The sequence below is a fragment of the Piliocolobus tephrosceles genome, chromosome 17 (assembly GCF_002776525.5).
Source record: "Piliocolobus tephrosceles isolate RC106 chromosome 17, ASM277652v3, whole genome shotgun sequence".
NCBI classification, from domain to species: Eukaryota; Metazoa; Chordata; class Mammalia; order Primates; family Cercopithecidae; genus Piliocolobus; species Piliocolobus tephrosceles.
Window position 1 is genome coordinate 69,425,358 of NC_045450.1, and position 12,422 is coordinate 69,437,779.

Sequence of the window (12,422 nt, forward strand, 5' to 3'; positions counted from 1 at the left end):
GTGGCGTTGCGCCTGTTGCGATTGGTTGCCGTGGATCCGGTGGCGTTGCGCCTGTGTGATTGGTTGCCGTGGCTCTTAATGTAGAACACACCCTGATTTCATTTTCAAGGCTACAGTTGACAGATCTGTGCCTTTTTATTTTTTGCTGTTCTTGTTGTAAATAGTAGTCTAAGTAGATGCTCTCCTTTTCAGAACTTACGATTTCCAATGGCCCCAAAAACCACTCAGTCACTGAAGAGGAGCAGGAAGAACAAGGTGAAGGAAGCGAGGATGAGTGGGAGCAAGTGGGGCCCCGGAACAAGACTTCCGTCACCCGCCAGGCGGATTTTGTTCAGACTCCAATCACCGGCATTTTTGGTGGACACATCAGGTTTGTGCTTTTCTAGAATAACTTAATATTTGCCTTTTCCGGGGTTTAGCCATGTTGGTGAAGAGGGGGAGGTGTGAGGCTTGTCTTGAGACTTCTTGGACATAATGGTTTGCATCTTGCTCCCCTGCCTGCTCTTCTCTTGCACTTCCTGATGCCTCCCTAGTCAGCCCCCACGGCTCATTCTCTGCCTGCTGGCGCATGTCTGCAAGGGACAGGGAGCTCCTCACTTCTACTCCGTCAAGCTCAACTGCTCATTGCTAGGGAGTAAGAGAAAAGCCAGCTAATTGGCCGTACGTGGTGGCTCTTGCCTGTAATCCCAGCACTTTGGGAGGCCAAGGTGAGTGGATCACCTGAGGTCAGAAGTTCGAGGCAAGCTTGACACCCCGTCTCTACTAAACATACAAAAATCAACCGGGTATGGTGACGGGCACCTGTAATCCCAGCTACTCGGGAGGCTGAGGCAGGAGAATCGCTTGAACCCAGGAGACAGAGGTTGCAGTGAGCCTAGATTGTGCCGTTGCACTCCAGCATGGGTGACTGAGTGAGACTCTATCTCAAGAAAAAAAATAAAAAAAGATATAGGAGAATATCATCATGACTTGGGGATAGGCAAAGGTTTCATAAGATAGGTCATAAAAAAGTAATAACCATACGAGAAAAATATATATATATATTTATTAGACTTCATCAACATTTAAAACTTGCAACATTAAAACCGCCTCCAGTAGGCAGAGGTTGCAGTGAGCCAAGAGTACACCACTGCACTCCAGCCTGGGTGACAAAGCGAGACTGTGTCCAAAAAAAAAAAAAAAAAACCCCAGCTAGTCAAACCATGTGTTTTGGTAAGAGCAGAAATTAATGTATCTGGAGGAATTTCATTTATTTACGTTAATAAATTGTGTATATTTAAAGTGTACACAAGATGTTACGAAATAGAGATAGTAAAATAGTTGTTAGAGTGAAGCAGATAAACATTCCCCATCACAGTTACCCTTGTGTGTGTGTGTGCAAATGGCAGGAGCAGCTGTTTACCCATTTCGCAAAAGTCCCAAATACGGTGCACTATGAGTAGCTCTTGTCCGATGTTCCACATCAGATCTCTAGGCCTGTTCACTTGTGTAGCTGCCACTTGGTGTCCTTCGACCTACATATCCCATTCCCACTCCCCACCCCTAGGAACCACTGTTTTCCCTATCTCTGTAGTTTTGTCTTTTATTTTTAGAATCCATGTATAAGTGAGACCATGCAATATTTTTCTTTCTGTGTCTGCTTTATTTAACTTAGTATAACATTCCCCAGGTTCATTCGTGTTGCGGCAGATGGCAGGGTCTTTTTTACAGCTGAATAGTATTTCCTTGTATATATATACACACCAGTTTCTTTATCCATTGGCCCATCCACAGACAGTTGTTTCCCTTTTTGGCTGTTGTGAACTGATTGGAACCAGGTGAGCTAGAGAGTGAAGGGAGTCTGAAGGGAGGTCTTTTTTACACGGACGGACACGTGACTGGGCTGGAGTCCCTGGCACCTGGCTGTGTGCCAGTTCCCTTAACCAGCTTTTTGCCCATTCACAAAGTCCTTCAGAAAGGTTTTTCTTTATTTACCTGAGAGCTTTTCAGTACCACTGTGATGTGGAATTCAGCAAAACTTGTACCATCTCCAAGCAGGTTTACCCATCGAAAGTACTGAAAGGGCCTCATTGCAGTCTGATTTCCTTTCTGAGGCCTTGCAGCATAACCCCCAGGCTGGCATTTCAGTGACACTCTTAGTCTATTGTTGTCCCAAATGCTGTGTACCTGGAAGAAATACCACCCCTTTTAAGGCATCAAGACTTGATTCAGTCTCTCAGTTCTGAGATTGAATCAGCAACTTTCAACAGGTGAATAATAAGAACCTCAGAAACCTGCGCTGACTCCCTCAGAAGCTGGTTTCTGGTCCTCCGTGGAACTGGATTTAGAAGCCAGTTGAGCAGCCATGTGACCTTGAACAAGTCACTTCTGTGTTCTGCACTGTGAGCTCCATTCCACCAGCCCCTTTCTATTCTGGTGCTTTGTGGGGTGTCCACGGCAGCTGTGTGGTCAGTTGTCGCCTGGGAAACGCCTAGCCCCGACCACTGCCTGTGGTTCCTTGGGACATGTGGTGTTGGCAGGGAGACGCCAAGGTCCAGGTTGGCGTGCAGCAGTGAGGGGCGGCTGTGCCCTTTGCTCCTTCAGCCCAGCAGCCTGGTTTAGGATAGTGGGAACACCCCCTAGGGATGGGAGAGAAGGATGAAGGGACAGCTCAAATGGAGGCATGGGGAACATGGTTTTTGTGCAGAGGTCGGGTGTCAGAATTTCAAGGCCGCAGAGGGTCAGCATACTCAAAGATCCCAAATTTGTCTAAGAGTAACCAGTGGAAAATACCAGCGTCCACTTTGGAGGACTTGCTGGCTCAGATTGAATGGCGCTGTCATGGCTGCTAGCTACATCCTCTGAGGGGTCTCTGTGTTGAAATTGGTTGTTGATGTTTCTTTTGAAAAACAGTAAAGCAAAGATAAGGAATTCTTACAACATAGGAACTTCTTTTCAGCCATTATGAAGCATGATTCTTTATTCACACCAATTGGAAGATTTTCTTCTAAAACTCAGCCTCTTCAGATGTTTTTCAGTTTCCCCAGGAAGACCTTTCTTCCCTGGTGCCACCTTTGCTAAAACACAGGACCACTGAGGCAAGAGGGCTTCTTGTTGATTTCTCTACCAGCTCTCATGAGAGGTTTCCCCGCTGCTGCATCCCTCTCTGGAACCAGGGGAACTGTTGTCACCGAAGTCTTCATACTGTAAAGGAGCATGGAGATGCCTAATTAAACCCTGGACAGAAAAGCTTTTAGCGAGCTCTTCACCACATCTGTTCTGGAAAGCCTGAGTACCTGTCCACACCCATTTTATTCCGTTTAGAAACTAGGTCACTGAGACGGCAGAAATAGCAGCCCTTGTTGAACCCCTGGCATGTTCCCTTGCTGAGGCTAAATGAGAGATGGGCCGAACACACAATTTTTACTCAGAAAAACTTAGAAAAAGAAAAAAAAATGAAGTGAAAAACCAGCTAAGAAAACAAGGTCAAACTGGCACCCTTCTTGGAAGGGTGGCAGCCTTTTTTCCTGGAATGTTAACTTGTTTTTTATTCTACACACCCTACTCCCCTTCTTCTTTTTGTAAGACATTTTTATAGGAGGAAAATGCCATTAAAAATCCTCTGTTTACCTTGGGATTTCCTTTGTTTTATTAGAACAGGCTATGATACTTGGAGAAAATGGAACGCATCGGCATTTTGAGGCCATGGCAGGGTAGCTGCGTTTATGAACGGGTGCAGTAAATAACAGTGTGGAGAGGAGGTGAAAGAATTTGGAAAATGAAATATGTTTTCTTCCAGAGCACTGGCGCTGGGAACATTTATCAACTGGTAGATTTAGTTGTTAGAAATACTAAGGAGGTGCTATTCAGCAGAATTATTTTTAAATTCAGTATATTTTTGGCTTTTCTCTGTGGTCTTTTGAAAGTGATACTGAATAATCTTATTTTCAGTGTTTATTCCTCTTGGTTAAATCTTAAGGGAAAGTGGCAAGGAGTGGTCTCTTAATTTTTTTGTTTTTGCTTTCAATTCTTAGGTCTGTGGTTTACCAGCAGAGTTCAAAAGAATCTGCCACTTTGCAGCCATTTTTCACGTTGCAGTTGGATATCCAGTCTGACAAGATACGCACAGTCCAGGATGCCCTGGAGAGCTTGGTGGCAAGAGAATCTGTCCAAGGTTATACCACAAAAACCAAGCAAGAGGTATGTTCACACTTGATTTTGAACCTTTCTACTGAGGTGCTCTGGTGTGGTGGAAAGAACACAGCATTAGGAATGAGGGGAAGTGGATCTGAGTTTCACCTCTCAAATCAGTTGCTTAACCGTTTTGTACTGAAAGTTTTTACGCTTTTACAATGAAATGGTTGAAACATGATCCCAAGGGCCTCTTTTAGCTCTAAATCATATTACACAAGGTAATGATCTCCTTTGGGTTGTTTATCTTGAGCTACATTTAATTTTCTGGCAATCTAATCATGATATCACAACATCAATACTACCTCTGACAGAGGCCGAGTAGCTCATTTATGTTCATGATACCGTAGGGTACAGCTTTCATTAGATTAGTTAGGATGTCAAAGAGATTCCAAACACATCTGTTTTGCATTTGATTGTAGATCTTCCAGGTCATTGTAAAAATAGTATAGTCATTGTTCTGATGCTTGTTACTCTTTGGTTTGATCTGGAAAAGATGAGATCCTGAGTCTTTCAGTCTTCATGAATTTAAGACTTATCAGATTATAGCTTGGTGGAGTCCTTGTCAACTCGGTCAGGTGAGACGGATAGCATTCTGCCCTGTGAGAGCTGATTAGTTCTTGGCTATCCACATGTGCCAGCTTATGACTGTTTCCTGCTCTGCAGCAGAGAGTGTCTTCTCTGTTATGTATCTTAGGTTGTGGCAGTGAATTCATAAAAATGCACTGGGGAGATGAATGCAGGCTGATAATTATGGCCAATCCATAGCATTCCTGCAAAGCGATATTTGAATAATGAGCAGTGGATGGCAGCTACAAGGTAAAATAAGGTGCTTCAGCGTAGAAGACTTGTCATCACACTGTATGACTGGAATGGATCTATCCTTGGCTTGGCTTGTGTGCTCTGAGTCAAAAAGAGCAAAGGAGGACATCGGGACCCTTAGCACCTCAGCGGTGTCCTGCTGTGGACTGCCCGCCCAGGCTCTGGGGGACAACCGTAGAAGTTATGCTTAATCTTCTGCCGCATTTGCAGACTTGCATCTCATGGGCGATTTTGTTTAAAAAATAGAAGCAGTAGGAGCCCGAGGCAGAAACTTGGTAGTTGACTTCAGTGAATGAGCTAAGCAGAGTCTGGCGGTGGACCTCGTGGAAGAGAGACAGGGAAAAAGTGGTATTTGTGTTGGGGAGGTTGGTTGGGTGGTTCAGTTGTGCATTGACTGTGGGTGACTCTGTCGGCTAGGCTCTCTTCTGTGGCAGCTGCAACTCCAGAGATGGCTCCCTGGCCCTGGCTGCTGTTCCACTCTGCTTACTCTGTTTTCTTGAGCCAACTATGGGAGTCTTTGGCCACCCACGCTGTTGGGGAGGTGGTCAGCCTTTCTGTGGGCTACCTAGGGAAGACCCTTTTGTAATGTGTCTGTTTTTCTCTTTTGCTTCTGCTGCAATTACAGTTTGACTTTGCTGGGGTGGGCTGGTAGGGGTGGTGGTGTGAGGGCAGGGATTGAGGCATATAGGCAGTTGTCAGCCTGTTGTTAGATGGTAGTGAAGAAAGAATGGTTTATCCTGAATAGCAGGTTTGGAGGAAGAGGCTTCAAGAAAGAAGGTGGGCCAGGTGCGGTGGCTCACGCCCATAGTCCTAGCACTTTAGGAGGCTGAGGCAGGAGGATTGCCTGAGCCCAGCAGTTCGAGGCTACGGTGAGCTATGATCGCGCCACTGCAGTCCAGCCTGTGCATAGTGAAACCCTGTCTCTAAAATGTAAAAATAAATAAAAATAAAGGAAAACTGGCATTTTGGTGGACTCCTGAAGATAAAAAAAGAATGCTGCTAGCTGTTCTGGCTGCACGGTTGTTGTAGTGTGTCATCAGATGAGATGAGGACCACTTTGAACAACAGATGTTTGAGGAAGGTTTTGGACAGCCTGTATGGAAGTATCTGTAAGGAGCACATTACATATTTTCTTGAATGTGATTTTTTTTTTAAGTTTTTAAAATGCCAACTTTATTATGTTTTAGATCAGAAGTGTTTTTCTGTGGGAACATGTGAAGGTTTTGGGGGAAAATAGGATTATATGAAATATTTGCTGTGTAGAAAATGTCTGCCTTTGTTGAGTGATTAGAAATGAAGCCTCAGTTTGTCTGGAAACCCAAAATACACATTTAATAATTTCGGATTAACCATTTAGTGAATCAACTGAGAATGTTAATGTGAAAATCACAGATCAGTAAGCACTGAAAAGCATCCTAGAGATAATTCGGCCCTGCTCTCTTAATTCACAAGTGAGGAGACTAGGTCTTACAGTCCCCATCTCTGCTTATAACTGTTGAGCTGTGTTCACACCCTTCATTCACTCAGAAGTGCTTGTTGGCTATGGAGACACAGGACATAAAGACGCATGGGAATGTGGAGCTGTGCGAGGTGGTTTTTGCTCCTAGGACCTTAGTCTAGGTGGGAAGACAGGCATGGAAGGGTCTGGAAGGTTAATAAACCCAACCAGTGATGACTTATGAGCTTGCCTAATACCCTTGAAAATAGTTTCAACTAGATGTGAATCTAGTTCTCTGATAGTTTTTAAATTGTGCTATATATGCTGCTATCTTTTGGATTGTTACTTTTAAATTACTCACACAAAAAGTATTCTCCAGGCAGGACGCAGTGGCTCACGCCTGTAATCCCAGCACTTTGGGAGGCTGAGGCAGGCAGATCATGAAGTCAAGAGATCAAGACTATCCTGGCCAACATGTTGAAACCCCATCTCTACTAAAAATACAAAAAGTAACTAGGCATGGTGGTGTGCACCTGTAGTCCCAGCTATTCAGGAGGCTGAGGCAGGAGAATCACTTGAACCTGGGAGGTGGAGGTTGCAGTGAGCTGAGATCACACCACTGCACTCCAGCCTGGGTGACAGAGCAAGAGTCTGTCTCCAAAAAAAAAAAAAAGTATTATCCAAATGAATATGGGAAGCATCAAAAAGTTTTTAAGTACAGAGAATGATAGATAAAGGGATTAAGTGTTATTTGTAAAGATGCATCTTAATAACAAAAAACCTGACTTTATTTAAAAGCAACATTCATTAGACCTGTGAAAGTACTTCAGAAACAGATTAAATTAATAAAACTCATTATTAGAATAAATAGCTTTAAAGGTTATTTAAAACATCTGATTGGCCTGGAATCTCAGCACTTTGGGAGACTGAGGCGAGCAGATTGCTTAAGTCCAGGAGTTCAAGACCAGCTGGGCTTATGGCTGTAGTCCCAGCTACTCGGGAAGCTGAGGTGGGAGAATCACCTGAGCCCAGGAAGTCGAGGCTGCAGTGAGTGGTCATCACGCCACTGCACTCTAGCATGGGCAACCAGAGTGAAATCCTGTCTCAAAAACAAAAACAAAAAATATCTAATTGAAAAAACATACTGGTAGCAGTTTTATCAGTACTATCAGAGTTATTTTAAAATGGGTCAATACTAGGCCGAGCGTGGTGGCTCAGGCCTGTAATCTCAGCGCTTTGGGAGGCTGAGGTGTGTGGATCACCTGAAGTCAGGAGTTCAAGACCAGCCTGGACAACATGGTGAAACCCCTTCTTTACTAAAACTACAAAAATTAGCCAGATGTGATGGTGGAAGCCTATAATCCCAGCTACTCAGGAGGCTGAGACAGGAGAATCGCTTGAACCCGGGAGACGGAGGTTGCAGTGAGCCGAGATTGCACCACTGCACTCCAGCCTGGGTGACAGCATGAGAACTCCCTCCCAAAACAAAAGGCGGAGGAGTCAGTACATGAATAAGGTGGTACTAAGTTAGCTTTTTAATTCTTATGCTAATTCGTCGGTAATGCCACAGAGTAAAGTTCTTAAGAGTTTTTACATCTGGACTTCAGGGACCCAAGAGACTCTCTGCAGTTGTGCTTACAGGAATATGTGCATTTCTCTTCCTTTTCTTTTTTCTTTTTCTCTGAGACAAGGTCTCACGGTGTTGCCCAGGCTGGAGTACAGTGGCGCGAACGCAGCTCACTGCAACCTCCACCTCTCAAGCGATTCTCTTGCCCCTGCTACCCAAGTAGCTGGGGTTACAGGCACCCACCACCACGCCTGGCTAATTTTGTATTTTTAGTAGAGACGAGGGTTCACCATGTTGACCAGCCTGGTCTCGAACTCCTGACCTCAGGTGATCTGCGTGTCTCAGCCTCCCAAAGTGCTGGGATTAATAGGCGTGAGCCACTGCATCTGGCCATGTGCATTTTCTTAAGAGGAGCATTGGTAGTCTCAGAGCTTCTGCGAGGCAGGAAAAGCCATGAAGCCCTGCCAGAGAACTCTCAGGCCTCAGCCCTCAGAGGACATCTTTGAGCGGAAGGTGGATGTGTTGTCAGCTGTTGCAAGTAAGACAGGGACGGTGTGTCCTGGTGTGCTTTGTGTCTTAGGTTGAGATAAGTCGAAGAGTGACTCTGGAAAAACTCCCTCCTGTCCTCGTGCTACACCTGAAACGATTCGTTTATGAGAAGACTGGTGGGTGCCAGAAGCTTATCAAAAATATTGAATATCCTGTGGACTTGGAAATTAGTAAAGGTAATGCATACATGAGGTCGGGAGTGTTCGTGGTGATGCGCTCCTGCAAATCAGCAGCTCAACCCTGTAGCATTTCCTTATGGTGCCAGGAGTGAGGGCATTCTCTTGCTGGACTTGGACTTGTTTTAAGTTTCTTAACTTGTAATAGACCTTAATACTAAAATTCTCATGAAAGTGGCCTGTTAAAAGCAGAGGCAAAAATCACTAAACTCTATAATCTTACTAGATTAGAAAAATAGGAGCTTTTGTCTATCAAAAAGAACATCACTTTTCTGTGAACATTTCAGGGATGAATGGTGCATACTTTGCCTTACACTGAGTATTAACAGCTGTGTTGTCTAGCCCGGTTAGGTGGCTTTTTAGTGAAGTAAGAATGATTTCTCATAGGCAGTAAGAGTCCCTTCTAACCTCTAGTTGTGGTGGCGCACAAGTAAGACATGTGGCACTTACCAGCCTCAAGTCTCTGTCAGGTCATGGGCTCAGCACTTTTTGGAAGCAGTTTTAAAGAGCCCCAGGTTAAGGGCATCTTGGTAAAAGCACAGCTTCAAGAAGACTTTTCTTGAAAGCTTCAGAATTTGTGAAAACGTATAGTACAACACTGAGGCTTGATTGGGACTGTGATTAGCTACAGAGGATTCTCAGAATATCGAGGTGTCTGGGAAGCAGAAAAGAGGACACTGGACCTCCCTCCTGGGTCTTATAGAGGAACAAACCTGAACCGAGAGGCCCCCTTCCCCTTCCTCCCCCGGCACGGCAACCCCACCTCGCACCTGCTTCCATGTAGATGATCCGGGAACTGTGGGCATGGCTGGTTTCTAGCCGGCTTCCTCTCTGCCCTAGGGGAGCCCTATACCTTCCCTTGAAGACTCAGACACTGTCTCTCCCAGGCCTCTACACAAGAGCTGTGCTTTCTGCTGACGGACTTGGCTGCTCTGCTGGGTTTAGTGTCCATTGCTGCTCTCACACTTCCATCTGCTTTGTCACTCATCAGCGGATTGCTTTTTAATCCCATTTGAGGACCAGCAAGAGGAAGAAAGATGCCAGTGAGAATCATGTAACAGATCCTCCTCCCCATTTTATTCTGTCCATCTGGAAACCTAGAATGCTGGCCGAGTCAAAGAAGGCATCCTCGACCTCTGCTCCTGCATCTTCACTCGCCTCCAGATCAGCTGTCTGAGCTGACTTGGATATTTTTCTACAGTGATTTTATTTTTATATCTTTTCTTGCTTGCTGTATTTTTATATCAGCTGCTACCTCTAATACGTTATCAAAATATGACATAAATGGGTGCTGGGCACAGTGGCTCATGCCTGTAATCCCAGCACTTTGGGAGGCTGAGGCAGGCGGATCACCTGAGGTCAGGAGTTCGAGACCAGCCTGACAACATGGTGAAACCCTGTCTCTTCTAAAAACACAAAAATTAGCCTGGCATGGTGGTGGGCGCCTGTAATCGCAGCTACTTGGGAGGCTGAGGCAGGAAAATCGCTTTAACCCAGGAAGCAGAGGTTGCAGTGAACTGAGATCATGCCACTGCACTCTAGCCTGGGCAACAGAGCAAGATTCCATCTCAAAAAAAAAGAAACAAAAAACAGAAATGGGGACAAGAGGACCTCACTTAGGTCACTGGGTAGGCAGTAGAGAAGGAACCACTGATGGCTGCCTCGAACAGCGCACCATCGATGGACTCTGGTGTCCATGTAAGTGGTACTTCTGCATGCGGTAAGAGCAGGGAGTTCGCACCTCGTAGTAGCTGGTAGACTGGTTCCTATTTGGAGAAATCGTGTTGCTGTTCTTCAATTGAAGTTTTTTTTGTTTGTTTGTTTTTTGTTTTTCTTCAAGACGGAGTCTTGCTCTGTCACCCAGACTGGAGTGCAGTGGCGTGATCTCAGCTCACTGCAATGTCCACCTCCCATGTTCAGGTGATTCTCCTGCCTCAGCCTCCCGAGTAGCTGAGACAACAGCCACGTGCCACCACACCTGGCTAATTTTTTGTATTTTTAGTAGAGATGGGGTTTCACTGTGTTAGCCAGGATGGCCTCGATCTCCTGAACTCATGATCTGCCCGCCTCAGCCTCCCAAAGTGCTGGGATTACAGGTGTGAGCCACCGTGCCCAGCCTATAATTGAAGTTTTATGATCTGACTCATGTAAAATATTTTAATTATTGGATGTTTCATAACTGTTTTGTTTTTAAGTCAGCAGCTTTTTTCTTTCCCATTTTGTGGAGCACCTGCTTTTAAGGGGCCTCCCGCAGGAGCATCACAGCCTCGACCATTGCTCCTGTTTCTTTAGAGGGCTGGCTGCGCATTTTGTGTCCTACTACATCACATGGCTCATTTTCCTCATGAGTCAATTTTTATGCAACTAAAGGGATGAAGTGTTGTTTTGTTCCTGGTCTAACAGGTGGTTTCCTTGATGGGGAGAATGTTGTTAGCCATTTTTTGCTGCTGTTACCCTGAGCCTTTCTAAAAGTGCTTCAAGCCGTTGATATTTTGTTTTCCAGAACTGCTTTCTCCAGGGGTTAAAAATAAGAATTTTAAATGCCACAGAACCTATCGGCTCTTTGCAGGTGAGTAAATTTGTACATTACTTCTTCAATAAAACACTGATGAAAGGAATTATATGTGGGCACAATTTTGCTGAAACACAACTTAGCGTAGCGACCAGATACTCTACTTAGGTATCCTGTGGCCTTGAGTCAGAGAGTCGTGTGAGAGTTTTACCTGAAACTCTGCCTAGATGACAGATTATCATCTTGGCCCTGAAGAGAGATAGCAGAAGACCTTGCTCAAAGTGAACATTTCTGTCTTTGAGTCAGAGGAGGGAGTTTCGGGCTCCCAGGCTGGCTGTTGGAGAATGTGACCTCTCCTGTGGGTGGCAGTGCTGCGGAGTTTCCACGACACCTGGTCTCCCGGCCAGGTTGGGTGAGCGCGCCCCCAGCTGTGATCCCTGCGTCCTCCTCCACAGATATTGTTAGGGCCGCTTGAGAGGGTGGGCCCGATTACACCAGCCCCTCGGTGGCCAGGCCCCCCAGTCACTCATGAGAAATCTCCCAAGAGGGCGAATGGCACCCCCTGTTCCCTCATGGGTGGGCCTTGAGACCTCTTCTGTCCCCTGGCTTAGGCTCCCTGCAGTATCAGTTTTTCTTCCACACCTTCCCTTTCCATTCTGTCTTCCCTTTTATCCTCCTCTCTCTTTCATAGGCTCGTCTTTTATGCCTCTGAGTCTTTGCCTCTTTGGATCGTTGCTGTTTGCAGCACTTCTGTTGGCTTCCCAGGCTGTTTTGATTACATGTTTCTGGCTTCTATGTGTTTCCTCCTCTGGTGTGGCCTTTGGTGAGATGTTTGTATCGTAACATAACACTGCCATTTATTGACCTTCACACATGTATTGAACCTCTTCCCAGGATATCATTCTTTTATTCCTTACATGTGTCCTAGGAGATGGAAGGTGGGATTCCCATTTTATAAAAGAATCAACCAGAACTCAAGGAAAAAACTCACCACTCTGGCCTGCAGTGGCAGAGCAGGGCTTCAACTCCTTTCTGCCTCAGCTCACACGCAATGTTTTAGGAAGCTTGGCCAGTGGGTGGGGGCCAGGGGTGAGGGCCCCAGGGGTGAGGGCCTAGGGGTGGGGGCCAGGGGTGAGGGCCTAGGGGTGGGGGCCAGGGGTGAGGGGCCCAGGGGTGAGGGCCTAGGGG

At 45.8% G+C, this 12,422-nt stretch overlaps 1 protein-coding gene across 1 annotated transcript in view; it reads left to right on the plus strand.

Moving 5' to 3' along the window:
* USP10 (ubiquitin specific peptidase 10) overlaps nt 1-12,422 on the plus strand; it is an 81,333-nt gene that overhangs the window by 64,955 nt on the left and 3,956 nt on the right. Inside the window, exons 10-13 of the mRNA XM_026447264.1 lie at nt 193-370; nt 4,014-4,179; nt 8,578-8,722; nt 11,226-11,291. Coding sequence (XP_026303049.1) covers nt 193-370; nt 4,014-4,179; nt 8,578-8,722; nt 11,226-11,291 — 555 coding nt within the window. The remainder of the gene's footprint in view (nt 1-192; nt 371-4,013; nt 4,180-8,577; nt 8,723-11,225; nt 11,292-12,422) is intronic.